At 44.2% G+C, this 22611-nt stretch overlaps 1 protein-coding gene across 1 annotated transcript in view; it reads right to left on the bottom strand.

Annotated features, from left to right (window-relative positions):
- Positions 1 to 9056, bottom strand: part of NPC1 (NPC intracellular cholesterol transporter 1) — a 47626-nt gene extending 38570 nt beyond the window's left edge. The window contains exon 1 of the mRNA XM_024757864.1: positions 8888 to 9056. Coding sequence (XP_024613632.1) covers positions 8888 to 8944 — 57 coding nt within the window. The 5' untranslated portion in view covers positions 8945 to 9056. The remainder of the gene's footprint in view (positions 1 to 8887) is intronic.
- Positions 9057 to 22611: the final 13555 nt, after the last annotated feature.

Genomic DNA, 22611 nt, shown 5'->3' with positions numbered 1-22611 from the left:
GTCTTCCAACTGTTTGGGACCTCACCAAAGAGGATCCAAAGACCTGAAGAAAATAAACTGCTCGTGGTTTCTTTGGGGCCAGGAAAAAACTGGGCCTGAGTCACTGCTCTTAGGTTTGCTTTCCCAAGTCACCTACCTAAAGAAGCATGAACCGGCGGGGCCCAAAGGTACTCACAGGCCACTCGCTGTGTGCCAGGCACTGTTTTAACTGTTCTTACATATTAACCCAATGAATCCTTACAACAAATGCACGAGGGAAGTTTTTTTTTTGGCCACACCGCGCGGCATGCGTGATCCTAGTTCCCCGACCAGGGATGGAACCTGTACCCCCTGCAGTGGAAGCGCAGAGTCTTAACCACTGGACCGCCAGGGAAGTCCTGGGAGGTGCTATTATGCCCAATTTACAGATGAGCAAACAGAGGCAGAGAGGCTAAATAACTTGTCCCAAAGCAGCAGAGCCAGGATTCAAAGCAGAACATTCTAGTTCCAGAAACAGACTCTCAATAAGATATAATCAACCCTATAATTAAGGTCCTCCCTCAAGGGGGTCCATCACCCATCCCTTGTGCAGGCCTGTGCGCCTGTGCACTCACTCACACGGCTGCACAGGTGGGGAGGCCTCTTCCCCACCTCGAGTCTGTCTCCCCGACTCCCCTCGGCTCACCTACAGCTGAAACCCGAGCATCTCCTTCAACCGCAGGCCCCGCTGGTGCCGAGGCCCCTGGGGACCTCCACCACCTGGCTTCCTCCTCACCCACGTGTTCAACCTCATCTCTGTGTTGGTCCCTTCACCTGCTCCTGCCCATGAAGGCTGCTCCATTTCACCCTCCCGCTCAGTCAGACCACCCCCAACTCCTCTCCAGCTGCACCTCCAACCGCCTGCTGCACAGCCCAGGTGCTCAAAAGGAAACCAGTCTTTTCTCCATCGCCAGGCCCTCTTCATCAGGGGCTCAGGCCCAGGTACCTTTCCCACCAACCTCCCGGGAAGCCTCGCCGGTGCAGCCTCCCTCACCCCTTCCCCCGCAACCCCTTCCCTGCGAGCCCACAGCCATCCTCTGTCCACCTCATCACCTCCCACCACATGGTCTGCTCCCATGGGGGTACGCCACGCCCACGGCACCCAGGCACTGGATAAGGGTGCCCCTGTCACCTCAATCCCGCAGCAGATCTTAAGGCTGCCACTAAAATAACACCATTTCACATATGAGGAAACTGAGGGTTACACAGGTAAAGTGACCCATCTGAGGCCACATTTGAGAACGGCAGAGCCAGACCTGACCCAAGGCCTGGCTGGTTTGGAAGCTGGAGCTCTTACTCCTTATGCTGCATGAGGGTCACTCCTCAGCGGACCACTGACTAGGCCGAGCTCATCTATGCAGCCCGTCAAGAACCTAGCTGACATCCGAACAACTGGGGTTTCCAGGCTCCAAAGTGCCACGGCCCAGCGGTCGGACTTTATCAACGAAGACAACGGCTCACCTCAAGATCCCTGGGAGATTTCCTGGAATGTCAGGGCAGCACAAGCCGACACCAAGACTAAGGGCACGCCGAGCAATCAAGGGCTCAGGTACAGGCCATGTACTTCCTTTCTCAGGGAAGCAAGGTGTCTGGGTGAAAGCTGCCTTTGCTCTGATACAAGAACAACTGGTGCTGACTTCACACCAATGATACTCACCTGGGGAAGGACATATCCTGCCCGATACTGAAATAAACCCACCAAGGCTGGAGGTCTGACAGAGCCCAAAGGGCACCAGACTGCATGTGAGCTCAGCTCTAGAGATGGACAGTGGTGGTAGTTGCACAACATGTGTTGTACCTAATGTCCCTGAACTGTACTTTAACTTAAAATGGTCGATTATCTGGGGAAGGACATATCCTGCCCGATACTGAAATAAACCCACCAAGGCTGGAGGTCTGACAGAGCCCAAAGGGCACCAGACTGCATGTGAGCTCAGCTCTAGAGATGGACAGTGGTGGTAGTTGCACAACATGTGTTGTACCTAATGTCCCTGAACTGTACTTTAACTTAAAATGGTCGATTTTATGTGTATTTTATCACAATACATGAGCTCGGATGCCCTTCCTTCACCATGTAAGAGAAAAGCCCAGTGACAAGGACTGCAGACAGCACGTTCTTGGTTATACTGAGATTAAACAGAGAAGGGTGACCGTCAGTTGAACACCATGGGTCTGAGCGTCATGCGACACAGCCAGAGTCTCTAATAACAGGTGTTGTCAAAGCTCCACTTGGGGTCGGTGCGGGACAAGTTCAAAGAATGATAATTCTTCACAGTTCATCTCATGGGCACTGACCAGTCTTACAGAGCTATTCATGACCACAAGAACTGTCTTATTTAAGCATTTAAACATTTGACTGATTCCTAAAATGTTAAATGAGTGTAGATTTTATTTTCCTTAATTACAGAGCACCCACCCATCACAAATATTCAAACATTACAGGTGTATATGAGATAACACTGGAAGCTCCCCCTTACCTCTCCACTGCCACCCCATTCCTCAGATTTAACCAATGCTAACTTATTAGATCTAGGTCTTCCGGGCTTTCAGTTCCCTCCCACAGGCAAACCTGTAGAGATATATCCACGCAAACACACCCAAATGCAGTAACTTTTACATAATCTCTACTACCTTCCGTGACTGGCTGTTGACTCTACCTGAACTGCCTCTAAATGTATTTATCGGGGTCCCCAAGGCCGGACTCCATCCCTTGTCTGCCCTCCCTTGTTTTCTCCACACATTTCAGTCCCCCCCATCTTGGAACGGCCTCCCTGTTTACAAGCCTCACCCAAGACTCACTGCCTCCACTAAATTTAACTCTGACTCCTATCACCTGGATCTGGTCATGGTGTTCCCCTGTCAGGTGAGCTGTCCTGGGGCAGAGGCAGGTTGGCCCCAGGCAGCACCTGGCTGGTGCTCACGGGAATCCATCCTCACTGCTTGAGTCAGCAGGTGTCCTGCACCCAGAGCTCAGGCGAACCATTTCTCTGTGACTTACATTCCACAAGCTCCCCTGGGGATCCACCAGGACGCAGTGGATAAACTTTTCCTTAGAGGACCAAATATTAAATATGATAGGTTTGTGGGCCCTGAGGTCTCTGTGCTACATACTCAACCTTGTCTTCTGTAGCTCAAAAGTAACCACAGACAATGGGTAAAAGATGGGCGTGGGTGTGTCCCAAGAAAACTATCCACAGCTACAGGCTCTAGCCAGGTCATAATTTGCTGGCTCCTGCTCTAAGATCAAGGAGAATTTATGAGTATCACAAAGTTGTGCATGAAGGCAGAAGTTGCAAGAGTATTTTCTTGCCTTGGTCTCGAATGCCCTGTGAGGCCACAGAATCCTAAAGGGCAGAGCCCAGATGTTATACTTCCTTTGAAATTTTCTATAGTATCTCATCCAGTGTTCACTCATTCAGAAACTGTCAAAACGTACAAGATGAGTTGAAGGAGCTTGACTGGATTATATAAGAAGTTGCTTTGGCTTTAACCCAGAATTTAGTAGTTACAAGCCTAGGTACGCTATCTCTGCTTTTAAAGGTTAGGCCACATGGTTATTTCACAACATGCTCTAGAGCTTAATTATTGGATATATGACTGCACAGGGAAGCATCTTTCAATAATAATAGGAATAGTTCAGGAAAGTTAAAAAAAAAAAATGCCCCTTCTGCTACGTGTCAGCAACTCTAGCAGCTGCTAAACAGACTCTAATTGGGAGCTCCCTGAAAGCACATCTTATCACACGGAGAAGCTCTGAACATCAGCAACAGAATTCTATACTCCAGGGTAAATATTAACTCATGTTCAAATGCTTAATGAACATCAACTGAGTGCCAGGCAAAAAGTTGAGTGATTTCTCCCTCACTGCCTCGTTTATTTCTCAGACACCCCATGGAGTAGTAGTATCACAGAATTTTACAGGTAAGGAAACTGGAGCTCAGAGAGGATTCTCTGAGGTCACATGGCTCATAAGTGAGAAAACCAGTAATGAGAAACAAGATTTTGAATGCCAAGTTAAGCATTCTCCCTCCTATTCACCCCCACACCCACCCCATCAGCTGCTGCAGTGTTCAAACTTCAGCTCAGTCTGTACATGGAAGTATCCTTAGATTGCGACAATGTGCTAGGGATGGGCTGTCCCCTCCACTATCATCCTACACAGGTGTCCCTCTTTCCACACAGCCTTGTTCAGCTGCAGGACTGATGACTACCATTTACATACAACTCTAGGCAGCTGTCAAGTCCTGACTCACTTTCTCAGGACCAGTGACTGTCCTCAGCCCCAGGCCTGTACCTGGCCATCCCATGCAGATGCAGTGCAGGGCCTGGGCCCCTCATCTCTGCTGCTGTCCTGGATGAGTAAAGCTCACGATGGAACCTGGAGACACACCCAGCTGCAGCTCTGGCGAGGGGTGGAGCTGAGGGGCTGGCCTGGCCAGTCAGGATAACCCAGGAGGCAGTGGCCCAGAGAATCCTGTCCAGAGATTAAGCTGCCTGCTGTGTCCTTTGGGGTCAGGTATGCAGACCAAACAAATATGACAGGACATTTGGGGTGGAGGCTGGTCTGCTCTTTTATTGACGGAATTCTCTGGAACTCTGTTTTATAGCCAACCTGGGGTAAACATATCCACATAACAAAGGATAATTTGTGTGAGCACCAGGCACGCCTTTAGATGGGTATTTTAGATATATTTTTCGAGTTAGATGGGCTCAGCCAATCTTCACTTTACAGATAACCCCTCCAGCTTGCAGTTTAACTGACTTGCCCAAGGTCACACTATTAGTCAGTCTTAGACATTTCTGAGCTCCCACACTCACGAGTTTGAAAAATAATCCAAAAGCCACAAGGGTAAATCAAAACCATGAAAGTGGATGGGGGTGTATACTGTCCGCAGGTGTTTTCCTAGGGAATGTTCACACAACGTGACAATTGAACAAAGGGTCAGGCCAGTAGGCTAAATCCACCCCTGATCTATCACAGGCTTTTGGAGAAGCCACACTGGAGCCAGCAACATGCCTTGAATGTTACTGGCCAAGTAGAACGTCTGCTAAACACCCATTCAACAGAGCTTGCTAAATATGAATAACCTGGCAGCAATATTCTGAATTTGAATAAAGCAGAGCCCGGAAGTCAGAAGACAGTGGCTCAAGCCCCAGTCTGCCATGTACCAACTATGACCTTGAGACAAACTTCAGCCTTAATATCCACATCTGTAAAACAGGAAAAACAGCATCACACCTATATTAAGGAGTCCTTGGAGGTTAAAACAAGACCAGAGGTGTCATCGCAATGGAGTACTATGCAAAAATTAGGTAATTCCTTTTTCCTTAGTCTCTTGTAATCCAGGATGCCATTTAAAAATATTGAGATAATTTACATACCATAAATTCACCATTGAAGTGTACAGTTTAATGGTTTTTAGTAACAATCGGGTAACTTTCCCCCCCATTTTCTCCAGTTTTCCTTTCATCCGCCCGGTAAGCATTAATTCACCCTCCAACACTCAGCTCAAAAATGGACTCCCCATCACATTCTGTCCCTTTATTAGAGCACACTTTTCTTTGCATTGTAATTTTTTTGTGTATCCACTCGTCCTCCCATCAACTATGAACAAGACAGAGATAGTAACTACTAACTTTTACATAGCACTTTACAGTTTGTAGACAGACCACTTTCTGACTAGGTGATTCTTTCGATCTACTATTGTATCCTACATTGCACTCACTTCACATTTATGAAATTACTGAATGACGGTAATTTGAGTTCCTCCGTGGCCCAATTCTAAAGATTCCCTCACAAATCCCCCAAGAGCACACTTGCATCAGAGAGAGCAGGGGTTTTTTGGGTTTGTGTGTATGTGTGTGTGTGTGTGTGTGTGTGTGTTTTAAAGTCTTCTTGCCAAAGCAAATATTCTAAAGACTGAAAATAACAAGCGTGTTCCAAGCAAAGGAAAGCCTGTCGGGCCACCGTTGATCTTTGCAATCACCGAGACAAAAAATGCAAATCCAATTCTGATCTCCAGTAGCCTCTGAATGCCTCACCGATCTTATTCCCTCACCCAAATCCATGAAGGCCCAATGATTTGTTGATTCAGGCCATGCTGGAGATGGTAAAATATAGTTCTTGCCCTCAAGGAGCCTGCAGCATGGTAGTTCAATTCAAACAATATTTCTCTGTCTTTCCACAAGCACCCTGAGAAGTAGGTGAAGTTGTTAACCCCATTTTACAGAGGAGGAGACTGCCTTTGCCCAAGATCACTCCTGGTAAGAGGAAGAGTCAAGACCCACACCAGGTCTTTTAACTCCAAGTCTTGTGCCAGGCCGTAAATGCTGCTGCTCCTGCAGCAGTTTAAAAGAAGATTGAGAACTTCAGAGTGAAGGCATTCTAGTTGGGGGAACAGAATAACAACGTCACAGATGAAGATACTTTTGAACCGGGCCTTGGAAGATGGGCAGGGTTTTGACAGCAAGTAGTTTATTTGGCTGGAGAGCTGGTGCCCTTCACAGATCTGTGGGTGAAAGAGCAGACGAGGCACCTGAGATCAGGTCAGAGACGGCCCACTCCAGGCTTCCGCACAGGTAATGTGTCATCTGTAACACACCCCTGAAAGCATCCCTTTTAGGAGGAGTGGAGGGAGGGGAAGGGTTACCCAGGAAAGAGGATTCTTTGTTCTGGGTAATATGACAAACACTGAAGGAATACAAAGACCTATTCAGCAAGGCGTTTTCTTTCTGCCCACTTGCTAATAATAAAAAGCCTCATTCTCCCTTGATTACTTATGTTAGTAAAATAACTGATCACAGCATCAATTAAGGAATGGGAGAGACTGGGGAAGATTACCCAAATTCGCTCCAATTTCAGAAAGTTATTCTTCAATGCTCTCAGGCTGAAAGATTAACCCATTCCCAATCTCCTCAGGAAAAGCAGTTTTAATGGCCTAATTCCTACCCAGGCCTCATTATGGTGCAAGTCCCTCAAGAAAAAGCTTATAAATATTACAGTCAGGAGAGATGCGTACTACTTCTCAAAACTGCACACATTATTTGGATGAGCACAAGGTTTAAAAACCACGCAGTCTTAGTAATGTGATTTCATCATCTGTAAAACTTAAAAGTTAAGGAAAGCAAAAATCCCCCACCCCACAAGGGTATTTCAGACTTTATGAAGGACAGTTAGTCTACAATTCCGTGACAGAACTTTACTGGTGCTCAGACTCAACCCAGACGAGCTGCTTATCACTGGTGAGAATTCTAAAAGCGGGAACCGCCCCCCCATCACATTTCAGGTGTGAGGAAATGCAGGTACTGAAAGCCTCTGCAGACATGAGGGAGCTAATCTTAAAAATATCAACACGAGGGTCTCCAGTTCATATTTGCAAACCCTCTCAAGGCTTCCAGGCATTTTGCAAGGAACTTGTGACCAACCCCTGACCTATCCCAAAAGTCCTAGGAGAAGAGGCACTCATTTACCATCAGCCCTGGCTGCTACCTTGAGGTAAAAGGATTTCAGAGATAAATTAAAGCTACTTAACCATGTGAAGCCTGCCTGTTAGATCCTAACCTAAAACTCTCGGGAAATTGAATAGCTGTATTTTCAAAGCAAATAACTGCTGCTATTTCTTGAGCTTTTACCAGTGATGCGATCTCTCCAAACGTCATTATGCATGAAGGGACCTCAATAACCGTATGAGGAATTGCTCATCTTCAGAAAAAGTTAGGCTTGAAAGAGTAATGAGCCCAAAGCCACAGAGCTAGCAGGCGGTCTACCGGTTGACCCCATTCCAAAGCACCTCCCCGAAACCTGCTTTCCTCTGCCTCCCCTGCCCACCAGGTGTGTGCACTTCCACAAACCCACACCCCTGGCGACGCCCACACGCACATACAGGAGGCCCTTCCCGGTCACCCACACCTACCCCCCTGCTGAGAACTATGCAGACGTCTCAGGAGAGCTTTTCCTGGTGCAGGAAACCCCTTGATCTGCCTTCCCCTGGGACTCACTGCCCCCTCATCACTGACACACCTATGAGTGGGCACGAGAACCTGGGATTCCCATCCGGATCTGGTTTAATCAGCACTAAATCCTTAGACATCCCTCCGGACACCCACAGTTTTAAAGGATAAAACTAGACACACAAATAGCAGCGAGGCGCTCATGCCCAGGGCTTCTACCAAACCAGGGGAAAGCCGACCCAGGGAGTTCCAGGCCCCTCCTCTCCACGGCTAGTATTGCGAAATCCAATTAACCCGTGCACCTGTCGGCCTCAGCTTCAAGAGATATAAAGGGAGTGGGTAAGAAGTAACTTGCACTCTTTAGAAGACCAAGCTGCCTTCTGTAAAGTACTTAGGGTTGTTCCAATCTGGGGCCTGACGGATTGCTAACTTTATCTCCCCTCCCTCCTTCACCTTTAGGCGAGGAGGAGAAGAAATAAAGTGGTCAGATCTTCTAAACACATTTACAAAGAATTCGCGTGCATCTGGCAGAATTAAGGGGGAAAGGCAGGTTAAATAATACGAACCCTATTTCCTCTCTGCCCATGTTCTTCCTCCTCTCTTCACCCCCTACCCTAAATCCAGAAACGAGGTGACCACAGGTGAAAGGAGCTCCAAACAGGTCAAATAAGCAGCCCCCAGTTGCCACCGTCTTCCAGACCACAGGGAAAGCCGCGTGGCCGGAGAAAGGCACCGGGGAGCTGTGGGGGGACCTCCAGGGGCTCCATCGCTAGACCAACTTCCCCGGGATCCGCTGGACCCGCGGCTGGTCCCCTCTGGGGCCGGGGGCGCCTGAGCCTCTGCACAGCCCGCAGCCCTCCCCGCCTCGCGGCCTCACCACGTCCCCCACAGCCTGCCCGGGTCGCCGGCGGCCGCTCACCTGCGCGGGGCAGAGCAGCAGCAGGAGGAGGCCGAGGACCGGGCCGCACGCACTCATGCTGCCGTGGCGCCGGGCTGCAGACGTCTGTGAGGGTCAGCTGGCAGGCTCCGATCGGCGTCCGGGTCTGTCTGGGTCCGGCGCCGCCTGAGGGAGGGAACAAGCGCCAGCTGCGGCTGATTGCGCGCGCAGGTCAGGAATGACGATGGCGTCGTCGGCTCCTCCCACTTTTGGGCGGGGCCGCTGCCGGCACTGCCTGGACCCGCCCTAGACCTGTCCTGGGGCTGGACCGGCCCGGGGTGGGGAGCGGGACAGGGGCGGGGCTAGTCGGGACCCGACCGCCGGATCCCACAGCGCCCTCCCCAGTCCCAGCTCGGCACTTCTCCGTCCCGCGGCGCTTGGGGGCGCAGCCTCAGGCCAGGGACTCGCAGACCTGGACCCCTGACCATATCCGAGAAGCATACTTCTGGAGCTGTCCCAACGGCGTGTGGTTTTGATGGTTTAACTCCTTTCTCCCCTTTTTGTCTTTCCTCGATTGGAGACGGTGGGCGAGGTTTTAGCACACGGGATTGCGTGCGGACTATCTTCCCACTTAAGACCCCACTTCTCAGCGGGTCCAATTAGCACCCTAAGCAAGTTCTCCTTCCAAACCCAGTCACCCAAAAGGAATCCATGCCCGGGCACTTCTAGCAAAGCGGGGGGCGGCGCCACGCAGTGGCCTGACAGTGTTGTGATCCGAGAGCTCCACGGGCAGTGCGTGGCTGTGGACGATGCCTCAGAGCTACCCAATCTCTGTTTTCTGTCCTCTCAGCCCACTTTTGGAAATGCGCTAGAACCGCACCATCTGCTGGCGGAGCCAAGCGTGGCAGGGAATGTGCGGACGTCAGAAGAGCCCGCCACCAGCCCGGGGGGAGGTTTGACCCAGAGGTGGGACCAGAGTCCGTTAAGTTCTAGGTGAAGTGAAGTAACAAAGATAAAGAAGCATCTACGTTTTTAAGTCTTACACTTATTATAATCTTTTTACATTTATTTTTGTTATATGTATTTCTGGTAACATTTTCCTTCCCTTATTAAAACCACTCAAAGCATCAGTCATTTCCATTTTGAAGGTAAGGAAATGCAGGTATGGATCTCTTCTCCGCACAGTGGAAGCCAGTTTACAATGAAAAGACTAAATATCCATCTGTAGCAATGAACAAACCCAGTGAAGGTAGGACCATGATGCAGGTGACATTCCCATCCCTACTCTACAAAGCCTCTGATTCAGTTACCAATTTGCCTCCCCACCTCCTCAGCCCTGAAATGTCCACCTGTCTGGCTGGGCACTGAAACTATAGGGATTCCCTCTGGACCTTCAGCCATGACGACCCCCTGGCCTCAGGCATCTGCTTGCTCTCAGGTGCCTGGTGCTCTCGCTGATGATAAGGTAGTATGCTTCATGCAGAGATACTCAAATTGTTGTCACTGAACCAGCTGGCAGCACCACCACCTGGGAATTTGTTAGAAATGCAAATTATGGGTCCCACCCTGGACCCACCAAATCAGAAAGCCTAGGGGATGAAGCTGCCCTTTTTAGTTTAACAAGCCCTCCTGGTGGTTCCAATTCACATTCCAATTCAAGAACTACCTCTGTAATGTATTCCCTGGATCCTGGTGGGTTAGTTACCCTTCCAATATTAGCAAAGTCCTTATGGGGGAAACAAACAAACAACCTTTACTAAATAATTGACTTGAATAAAGGTAATTTTAAGCACCACATGAAACATTTCTGGGATGGGCAGAAATTTTGATACCCAACAAATTGTCTACTATTCACCAAAATAGTAACTAAAAGATCTTTTAGCTATATATATTTTTTCTGGTTCTGTTTTTTTGTACAGCTTTGACAATATCCAAAAGGCTAGAATATATTTTAAAAATAAACTATCATATTTTGAAGAGAAATTTGTTTTGCTGATAAAGTAATCCATGCTCTTGGTGGAAACTTTGAAAATACACAAGTTTACAGACAAGAATAAAAAAGTCATATATAATTCCACCATTATGGATAATCTATGTCACATCATGGTGTATTTTCTTCTTCTCTGAAAATTGTTTTCACTCATAAAGAAAAAAAAGTTGCCTGCCATCCCAATTCTACAAGGATTAAGCCTTTAACCACTGCAGTTGCTAATGTGTGCACCCTGAGGGGAATTCAGGATGGAGAAAAACTGGAAGTATTCTGTGCATCGGATATACTGACCACTAGGTAGCTAAGATACGTAGCTAAGGAAAAATTTCAAAAAGACCCTAGATTCTTTCATCTTCCCCTACTTAGAAAAGCACTAAAATCATTAACTTGAAATGTCCGTTCTTTGTGATTAGCAGTGATCTTTTTATGCTTGATTACAAGTTTTTTTCCAAGCAGAAAAGTTCACATACATCCTGGTTCCTCCCTTACCTCTTTGGAGCAGTTTCTCAGAGTTCCTGAGAGGCTGTCTCCCAGGCTCTAGTCCTCAGTAAGGTCCCCAAATAAAACTTGACTCACAACATTTACATTGTGTGTTTTTTTTAAAATATAGATTTATTTGTTTTTGGCTGCGTTGGGTCTTCGTTGCTGCCCATGGGCTTTCTCTAGTTGCGATGAGCGGGGGTTAAAGGGGCGGGGGGGGGTGGCTACTCTTCATTGCGGTGCGCGGTCTTCTCATTGCAGTGACTTCTCCTGTTGCAGAGCATGGGCTCTAGGCGCATGGGCTTCTGTAGTTGTGGCTCAAGGGCTCTAGAGCACAGGCTCAGTGGTTGTGGCTCATGGGCTTAGTTGCTCCGTGGCATGTGGGATCTTCCAGTGTCCCCTGCATTGGCAGGTGGATTCTTTACCACTGCGCCACCAGGGAAGTCCTACATTGTGCATTTTTATTTCAGTTGACACATGGTTGAGGTCCTAAGAGAGACTTTTTGTTTAAATAATACTCAATACCACTGTCATTATAAACACCATTCAGCATTGATTGCATAAAAATGAAGGACCAAACAAGAGGATCAATGAAATTATTACATGTATGCATCTTTATAAATGTGCAGAACCATCCTCCAGAAAACACCTATGTATTCGAAAACATGTACGTGAATAATATATGGATGGGCTTTTTAAACAAGTGGGAACATACGGTATACAGTTTACAGCTTACTTTTTTACATTTAGCAATATGCTTTTCCACCTCAATACTTTTACTAGCTTTATGGATTTCATTGTGTGTATATGACATTTCTGAAGCTAGCACTGTAGGCCAGTCTCAGAGCTGTGCCTAAGTCAGTGAAATAGAGTTCACCACCAAAAAGTATTTCAAAATGACTTAAGCCTCAAAATTGCATTTCTGAAACATGGGAAGGGTTTGTATATCTCTAGTAATACTGTATAAATTCACCTTTCTTTTTCTTATGCCTCCTCACATTCCTGAGCTTGTCTGGATTCCACAAAGCTTTGCATCTTTCTGTGCGCTCTGCTTTCCTCATGGTATTGCATCACAGAAGTCTAAAAGCTATTGGACATTTTCCTTAGGGAGAGAGATGAGAACGTTGACCCAAAACAAATTTCTTTTTACCTAGCAGTTGGAAGGGGAAGGCTAGAAATAGTCTGTTAATAGTTTTTGATCCATTACATAATTTATTTAATCAATCTCCTGTCTTATGTTTGGTTTGTCACTTTTGTTACAGGAAACAGTGATGCAGTGAACATCCTTGTACCTAAATCTTTACAATCATATACAAATAGAACTGTCGGAAAAATGTATATATTGTTGGATCAAACGAAATGTGTATTTTAGTTTTGATTATTGCCAAATTGCCCTCCAAATAGATTGCAATTGACACCTTTGCTAACAACATATGGTAGTACTTGATTCTACCTCTTTGCCAACACTTATCTTTGCCATTCTGTTAGGTGAAAAATAGTATCTGTGATTTTAATTATTTTGTTTCTTATTTTAAAAAATATTATGATGCTTTAATTTGTATTTTATTAATTATAAGTGAGATTAAGAATCTTTTCATACACTTATAAATTTTATTTCTTTTTCTGTATTCTTCATTTTCTGTTAGTTTTTTTTATATTGATTTGTAAAAACTATTTATTAAGAAAATTCACCTGTTGGTATAGCAAATGCACTGCAGAAACTTTTACTAATTTACTAGCTTACAGGGTTATAAAAAATTATTCCATGTTTTCCTTTAGAGTTTTAATGATTTCATGAAGATAATGATCCATCTGGAATTATTTTGCTGCAAGGAGTGATGTAAAGATCTGGCTCTCTACCTCCCCCCAGAGCCTCAGCAATCAGATGGACACCTGCTCTTCTTAAAGTCATCACTGGTTTTTGTGTTGCCAAATCAATGACAACTCCTTTGTTCTCATCTCACTTGGCCTCTTAGTAACGTTCAGCAGATGATCACATATTCTTCATAAAACATAGACTTCTTTAACCCTCATTCTCCTGGGTTACCTCATTGGCTAAGCAACCACTGCATCTCATTTTCTAGACTAGGGATGTGATTTGAGCAGGATATTCATGTTAATAAAATTTTATTCCAATAAAATAACTTTGAGTTCTTCTAATATAGAAGCTTTTTTGCTGCTGTTGCTACTAACTTGAAACCTGCAAAGTAGGCAGTGATTCAAGTGGTCAAAGAAAAAAGAATGCCTAACCTCTGCACAGATTGCAAGCTTGCCTAGTTTCTAACTTGAAGGCTGAAATTCAATAATAGGAAATGAAGATAGAGCTGGGCCTTTGGGATACTACTGACTTAATCTGGTGATACCTGAGACCGTTCCTGTTGGACTCAGCATGTCTTCACTTTGCTCTTTTTTTTTTCCCACTTTTCCCTCCTTGTATTAGTCAGCTTAGGCTGCCGTAACAAAATACCATGGACTGGGTGTCTTAAACATCCGGAATTTATAACCCACGGTTATGGAGACAGAGAAGTCTAAGATCAAGCTGCCAGTGAGTTCTATTTCTGGTAAGTCCCCGCTTGCTGGCTTGCAGATGGCTGGCTTCTCATTGTGTGTTCACATGGTCTTTCCTTGGTGAACATATGTGGAGAGAGAAATCTCTCTCTTCGTAGAAAGTCAAGGAATCCTATCGGGTTAAAGTCACACCCTTATGACCTTATTTGACCTTCAGTACCTCCTAAAACCCTGTCTCTAAATAGTTACTTTGGGGGTTAGGGGGACATATAAATTTGGGGGAGGACACTGTTCAGTCCATAGCACGCCTCCTTGTGCTCAGGGCTGGGCTATGACTTTTGTTGGCTCTAAGTGCGTTTGCCTTTGGGGGCCCCTCCCTCCTTAAAGAAAAAACACTTAAAATTATATTTTACAACTGCATTTGGTATGAAGATGGATATAATCCAAGCTAATTTCATTATTATATATTTATTATTATTATATTTTTCTTCTGATTTTAAAATAAATTGATGTTAAAACATTTTATGAGACCTTGAAAGTGTCAGGGGCCCTAGGCACTAGGCCTACTGGGCTTAATGGAGAAGTCAGCCCCACTTTTGTAGACATTGTAAATTTTGCTAACAGACAGCCCCCAAAAAGGTCCAGGAAGAGCAGCTAGAGCTGACTCTAAAAGCACCACCTGTAGACAGTCGGAGGATGACCAGTTCAACACAGGAAACAGGAGAAGGTGACCAGCTCACACCTGTCTCCCTCCGTCCGACTACACACTGCGAACACATTTTGGTGAAATATAGGAGACCTTGAGTTAATACTTCTGCCAAACATCTAGGGAGTTTCAGGTTGAGTGTTTTTGACAGTCTCTTTTTGGTAATAGACTTTTTTCTTTTTTATTAATATATAACCCATATATAAAGTATATAAAACTTGCCTGTACAGTTCAATGAGTTCTTACATATAATATACTTATATTACCTATTACTTGATAACCAATTATCCCAAAATGTAGTAGATTACAAGAAGAAACATTTACTATATCAGAGTTTCTGTCAGCCAGGGATTAGTGTGGTTCTGGGTGGTTTTGGCTTGTGAGGTTGTGGTCAAGATGTCAGCTGGGCTACATCATCTGAATGCTTGACTGGAGCTGGAATATTGGCTTGCAAGATGCTGCTGGCAGGAGGCCTCAGTTCCTCTCTGTGTGGGCTTCTCCACAGGGCTGTTGTGTGTTCTCAAGACTTGCAGCTGGCTTCCTCCAGAGTGAGTGATCCAAGAGAGAGCAAGACGGAGCCTCAACTCAGTGGCATGCCATCACTTTTGCCATATTCTGCTGATCACACCAAACAGTCCTGATACAATGTAGGAGGGGGACTATACAGGGACAAGAATTCCAGAGCATTGGGGACCTTCTTGGAGGCTAGTTACCTCAGATCCATGTAGCCACCAACCAGAGGAAGCCTATAGAACATTTTCAGAACCCTCATGCCTTTTCCCAGTCAATATCATCCCCTCCTCCAACCAAAAGATAGCCACGATTCTGACTTCTATCATCATAAATTGCTTTTGCTGTCTCTGAACTTCATGCAAACGGAGTCATATTCTTTTGTGTCTGGTTTCTTTCACTGTGTCTGTGAGATTCATCCACATAACTTATAGCAATAGTTCATCTTTTTTTATTTCTCAGTAACAGTCCATTGTATAAAAATGCCACGGCAGACATTTGGATTGTTTCCAGTTTGGGCTAATAGAGTTGCTATGAACATTCTTGTACAGGTCATTTCTTTGAAATAAGCCCTCAGTTCTTTTGGGTTCTGCAATAGAGTTTTAAAACTCCATACTTAAGCAAGCCAAATTTTACAGACATCTTCATTTAAAATAGCTTACAGACACAACTCATGACTTCAATGTCAGTGGTTTATGAGGGTTCAGGAATGGGTTATTTTTGGTCAGACTTATGGTAAAGTATTACTCACCATACTAAGGATACTTGAATTGGTGATTAATCCAGTCATGGGTTGTGTAGCTTACACTCGCATAGGATGCTATTAGCACGAGGATACCTTGAAACATGGCTGTCAGTGGTTTTCACTTGGCATTCCCTAATCTGGAGGATTCAGTCACATAATACAGTCTCCCTCATCTGGGGTGGCTTTTTTTTTTTCTTTGCGGTACACGGGCCTCTCACTGTTGTGGCCTCTCCCGTTGCGGAGCACAGGCTCCGGATGCGCAGGCTCAGCAGCCATGGCTCACGGGCCCAGCTGCTCCGCGGCATGTGGGATCTTCCCGGACCGGGGCACGAACCCGTGTTCCCTGCATAGGCAGGCGGACTCTCAACCACTGTGCCACCAGGGAAGCCCTGGGGTGGCTTTTGGTATTATCTTTCCTAAAGTCGGGAGTCTAACTTGTAAACAGAAGACTTTTCTAAGGCTATTCTTTAAAGTTCAACTGCAAGAAATAGGAACAATAACAGCATTTCCTAAAAATTAGAGGGTTAAAGTCTAGTGAGGGAGAGAAGAAGAGACCAGCGATGGGAGAAGTCATTCTTTCTGTTGCCAGAGATAAAGCTGACAAGGCATCTAATAAAAACTGAAGATCTTGGGAATTCCCTGGCAGTCCAGTGATTAGGATTCAGCGATTTCACTGCCTGGTTGGGGAGCTAAGATCCCACAAACCTCAAGGCGTGGTCAAAAAAAAAAAAAAAACAAAAAAACCTGAAGATCTTTAACTTCCTTCAATTGTTAAAATGTGACTTCACTTATATTTTTAAATTATCTTAAAATACTGCCAAAAAATAAGGGTAAGTCACCAGGAAAAGATTCTAAGACTTTCCAGGCCCACTAATGCATAAATTATTTAACTGAGGACTAAGTACAGTCAGAGAGCTTGGAGAAAACACCTCAGTTAGTATTACTGGCTTCTCTCATTGTGTTTGGTAAGTTAAACAGAGTAAAGAGACAGGCCAGTCTCTCAGTCAGAGGGATGTGAAATAAATTATTCTAAATTTGCCCAGAGAGCAGAGAACATATTTTTTGTCTTATTTCGTTTTGATTTTGGTTTTTGATTTTCTCCGTATTTTGAAGCACATGTAAGTACATGGGTGTGAGCTGATGAGGGAAAATGGCATGAATCACCATCACACGGTGTGAGTCTGTACATAGCTGGGTCTCAGCATGGCTCTACATGCTCATTTTTTAGCACCTTCTCACAGTGAGATAGAACTCACTAATTAAGACCAACTGACCGGCATAGATAAGTGTATTTTCTTGCACTTTACCAAGAAGGTAGTAAAACATTAACTCTCAGGCACCACACAGATCCTGCACAAAGTCCCTTGTTGGTGACAAGCAGAGGTAATACATTCTGATGGCTGCCAACAATTCCTAGAAAGTGTTAGGAGTGGTTTCAAAAAACAATTCTACCAACAGAACTAGAATCATTTCAAGTCAACCATTTAATTTATCATTAGCGGCAGGTCCTGACCAGACTCCATGCTTTTCCTCTCCAACACAGGGCCAGAGTTCTTTGACGACTGAACAAGCTCACCAAGGGCAAGGCTGTGCAGCAAAGGAGGTCTGGAATTTTCCGGCCCTAGTGTTTCATGGCCACACACTTCTTCATGGCGTTTTTTGTCTGCTCTCCTCTTCTTGAGACTGTCTCCTCCCTTGATCCACGTTTCACTTCCCACTCCTGTCCATTTCATCTCTTCTCCTCTGCTGATTCCCTTCTTCCTTCTAATTTCCTTCTCAGCTATTTCCTCTCACAAGAGTCTTTCTGGGAGACCTCATTTGTCCCATGACTTTGACCATCACTTCTACGTAGATGATGCCCAGATCAGGAAGACTCTTGTCCTAAACATTAAGCTGCTGTTTCCAACTGCCTTCTGAAGTCTATTTCACACATTCTTCAAATTGAACGTGTCCAAACTCCCTCTCTCTCTGTCCCCACCCCAACCCTGCTGTTCTTTATTTCCTAGAGAAAATTTCACCATCCTCCATGTAAACCTTGTATGTGGGAAAGACTTAGCACAGCAGACCAGAGACTGCTGTCTATAGAAAGTCTTGCTTACAAGGTTGGCTGCTGGCTGGCATCTGGACTCTTGACTGGCAAATCGTTCCCTGCACTGATAGAAAACTTTCCCTAAGCGATAATGGCTCACGGTGCCTCTGCTGTCTACACAGACAATGTGGTTTATGCTAAATGCCTGATTTCCTTCTGGAATTCTGGTAAATGCTAAGGCAGAGGGTGCCTATGTGACTAGCTCCCAGTTAAAAGCCTGAGTGAGTCTCTAATGAGCTTCCCCAGCAGATGACACTTCGTAATGTTGTCACAAGACTTTCCTAGAGGAGAGGACTCTTGGAAGCTTTAACCTGGTTTCCTATATATCTCCATTTCATTTCCCTTTCCCTTTTCTAATTTTGCTATTTATCAATTTCGCTGTAATCTTAGCCATGAATATGACCATACAATGAGCCTCTTGAGCCTTCCTAGCAAATCACCAAACCTGGGAGTGGTCTTAGGGTCCCCTGACACACCTTAGTATAATTTCTAACTCTTCTTTCTTTTCCTCACCCTCTCTTTTCAATTAATCACCTAATTATCATTAGCTCTACCTCTAAATATTAAAAACAAAAAAAGTCCCATATTCTCCACCCTCACTGCCTTGATGCCATAACCGTGACTCTATCTGGGCACCATTCTCCCCCCTTTCCCCCACTAAAAAAAGCAAAACCCAAAGATCAGAGGGTTTAGCATTGGCCTCATAGCATTGGGAGGTTATTTCTTGTTAAAAAAAAGAATTCAACTGAGTACATTTGAAGACCTATTTGGTTTTATTCAAGGATTCATGGGAATTCCCTGGTGGTCCAGTGTTAGGACTCTGCGCTTCCACTGCAGGGGGCATGGGTTCCATCCCTGGTTGGTTTACTAAGATCCCTCAAGCCACGCAGGGCAGCCAAAAAAAAAAAAAAAAAAAAAAAATCAAGGATTCATGAATTGGGCAACATCCCACCTAGCAAGTAGAAAGGAGCTTTAGGAGCTGTACAAAATGGAAGGGTTTCAAAGGTAGAAAGGGGGTGGGACAAGGAAGTCATAAAAAAGAAAAATGGTTACAGTATTTCAGGCAAAGTCACCTTCCTTTGGGGGAAGGGCAGGAATCTATCATGCAGTTTACCTCACAGGTGCTGATGTGGTAATTCCAGATCGAGGGCTTAAAGTTCACACTCCTAGGAGTAGCTGAAATTGAAATTAAACCTAGGTTTGCTGTTCTGGGGGCAACTGACTCCATTTGGGGCCTGTTGTTTCTTTTTAAAAACACTCTTGGGACTTCCCTGGTGGTCCAGTGGATAAGACTCCTTGCTCCCAATGCAGGGGGCCTGGGTTCGATGCCTGGTTGGGGAAATAGATCTTGCATGCATGCTGCAACTAAGAAGCCTGCATGCCTCAACTAAGAGCCGGTGCAGCCAAAGTAAATAAAATAAATCTTAAATAAATAAATAAATAAAACACTCTCAAAGCCCGTTTTCTCAGCTGCAAGATGACGATGACAATCGTACCTGTTCCATAGGGTTGTTGTCAGGGGTAAATAAGAAAATGCGTATAAACTTCATGAGATTATCTATGTAAAGTGCTGAGCACATAACAATCCTTTAACAAATGTTATCTGCTCTTTCTATTGTTAGTACTAATAATCTGTAGACTCCACTTGTGAGGCTCAGCCGGTTCCAGCACCAAAACCACTTCATAATGAAATTAGGACCTCAGCTTCTCACCCCTGTAATCTGAAGCGCAGGCGCACCCCGAAATGCAGGCATCGCCGTCAGTTTCCAAGTAGCCTGGCATTTGCGGGGTTCTCTTTTCCTCTGAGTAGGTGTCCCAGTGTGGGGTAATGATGAGACATAACTCTTCTGTGGCTGTGAAAGAGGAGGGAGGGGGCAGGGCACAACATTTTAGGGGACTTTCCTAGCGGTCCAGCGGTTGGGACTCTGCACTTCCAGTGCACATGTCGCGGGGCACGGTAAAAAAAAAAAAAAAAGAATAAATAAATAAGTAAAATAAAATAGTTTATTCCCAAGCTCTCTTAAAATAAAACAAAATAAAATAAAAGAGCAACATAGCTGTTGAGAATACGACAAAAACTGGTTAGAACCGATTCGGTCCAAGATAGCGGAAGATTCGAGCTGAACCTCGTCATACGCTCATTGTAATACATCAGCACGTTAAATGACATACTGACAGGCACCCTGACAGTTCTGAGGCTTCCGATAAAAGGCCAAAGAGTGGGCCGTGGCCCAATTCCTGGAAATCCCCGCCCCTTCCCCCAAATAGTTGAAATAATCCTCCCACTCCTCAGACTGTGAAAATACCCAACACGTAAAAACTAACCAGCCCATATTTCGGGGCCTCTTGTCTTCTGAGATGGCCCACACTCTGTATGTGGCATGCGTTTCTCCCAGGGCTGCTCTTGCCTTTTGAGACAGACCGCATTCTGTCTATGGAATGTGTATCTCTCTAAATAAATCCACTTCTTACCTACTACTTTGCCTCTCCCTGAATTCCTTCTGTGCTGAGGCATAAAGAACCTGAGCTTCATTAAGTCCACGTGACCATTAGACCACGTGTGCAATCTTAATTAAACGACAGGATTCAAGTCCCAATCTGGGTTTTGGCTGGGTTTGAGTTCCATCTGCCTTGTGCGGTTTCAGTTGCAGAGGGTGGATGGAACAGGGGAGGATCCCAGAACGGCCATGGAGTGCTCCAGATTCCTAATGTTACCGTTGCAAATACTTGTTTCCTAAATATGAAGTTGTGCAAAAATCCTCAACTATTGCAGAAGAAAGAGCCAATGCAAAGGACTGAAGAGCCAGGAGCATCATAGATAATACAAATGGATATTAAGACGTTCTCACACACACACACATAAAGATCAATATGTGAGGTGATGGATGTGTTAATTACCTAGCTGGGGGAATACTTTCACAGCGTCTACAAATATCAAATTGTCACGACGTACAGCTTAGAGTTTCATTTTCAGTACCTTTCGGTACCTTTCAGTACCTTTCATGACTATCCCAGGAATTTTTGTTTGAATAAAAAACCTTTTGGGATCATGACAAAAGTTCTCCATGGTAGAAGTAATGAAATCATAGGTCCATAAAGCTTAATCCTTTTCAGTTTCCAAATATCAATATATTTATCAACAGAGCGGAATTATTCACTCTAAAATTCCATACTATTAAAAATCACACTGAAAGAACTTCTGATTAAAAACAAACAGGGAAAAGGAAAAAAAAGGGAAAAAAAACAAACGAACAAACAGGAAAAATCAGCAAAGGCAGATTGGGTAGTACGTTAACTTTATTTTGAATTATAACATGGAATTTGTCATCAAACAAATGAATGTAATGAAAAACTTTGGGGATTCAATTAAGCAAATAATTTGCATAGGAATTGCTACTTCTAAGTTTTAAGATGCAGAGCACTGAATTGTGAATTAGATTAACATAAAGTAAGAATCACCTACCTGTGTGCAAAATAAATGCAATTTAACTTATTAAAAAAAGTTTAAAAATGCAATTTAATTTTAAATAACAGAACTTTTGTTCAGTCTTTGGTGAGGGATTAACACAATCTTCTTCCCTGCTATGGATAATATTTAGACTCATTTAGACTAAATGTGATCCTTCTAAGCTAGAGACCTCTTACCTACAGTTAAGAAGGCCTCCTTTCAATATTGTTAAAGCTACTGAATTCATTCTTTATGCCCCTAATATTGGTCAAGAACATTATCCATTTTAAAGGATCTAACAAGTAGGCCCAGGACAACATGCTCTAGTGAAAAACATTAAGTTTGTCATTTCATCCCATTTTGTCTTTTGGAACTTTGTTATCAGTACCCATTATACTGTTTTGATTTATATCAGTGATGAGCAAACTTTTTTTTTTTTTTTTTGGTTGGGGAAAAAAATAAAGCACTTCAGGCCACATTATTTTCCTCTTCAAAATGAATATAGCTTTATGAAATTCCCATAAAAGAAGATGTATTTGTACAACTTTGTTGAATAAAAGAAAGCCAGCGCGGAGATGGGCACTGCTTTTTAACTACTAAAATGTTTATATCTGGATGTCTTAGCAATACAGACAGCTTTCTAATTTTTTAATCCAGAAATTAGATTGCAGGCTTGTTGCCTGGGTGGTCGGGTTGTAGGCCTCTCTGGGGGCCCTGTGGATTGCTCATCACTGGCTTTGCTTGTGACATGGATTAAAATAAGCTGATCTTTGTTGGTTGATTGTTTTACTGATCATAACAAACTTTAAGAGAATATCTTCTAATTTCAAAATTATAACTCATTTACTGACATAAAGATAATACTTTTAGTACTACCACTGCAAGTTGGTTAAAAAAAATATATATATATATATGGTTTAGAACATTTCCCTCCATCTTAACATAGAACATTGGCTGGAAACCAGAGCAGAACATGAACAAGAAAACTAAAGATGTGTTTAAATAACAAAATGCCATCAGTGTTTATTATGGTAGATTATAGAAAGAAGGTTTAATTTTTGTGTGTGCAGTTAGGCACTGACTGAGGCATTTAGACACCATTGATTATAAAGTGCATTGAGTATAAATTTTGACCCCCTTCAAAGGAATAATTCAACAAAACCCAGGTTTCTTTCTTGGAATCAATCAACCCAAAAACACGCATAGATGAACACTTATTAAATACTAGTAACAGTCTTTTATTACTTATACTTCTGCAATAGTAATAGCAACATATTATATCACATTTTA

Source organism: Neophocaena asiaeorientalis, unplaced genomic scaffold, assembly GCF_003031525.2.
Source record: "Neophocaena asiaeorientalis asiaeorientalis breed wild unplaced genomic scaffold, Neophocaena_asiaeorientalis_V1.1 scaffold142, whole genome shotgun sequence".
Taxonomy (NCBI): Eukaryota; Metazoa; Chordata; class Mammalia; order Artiodactyla; family Phocoenidae; genus Neophocaena; species Neophocaena asiaeorientalis.
Note: the sequence above shows the minus strand (reverse complement) of the source record. Positions and strands in the feature narration are given on the sequence as shown.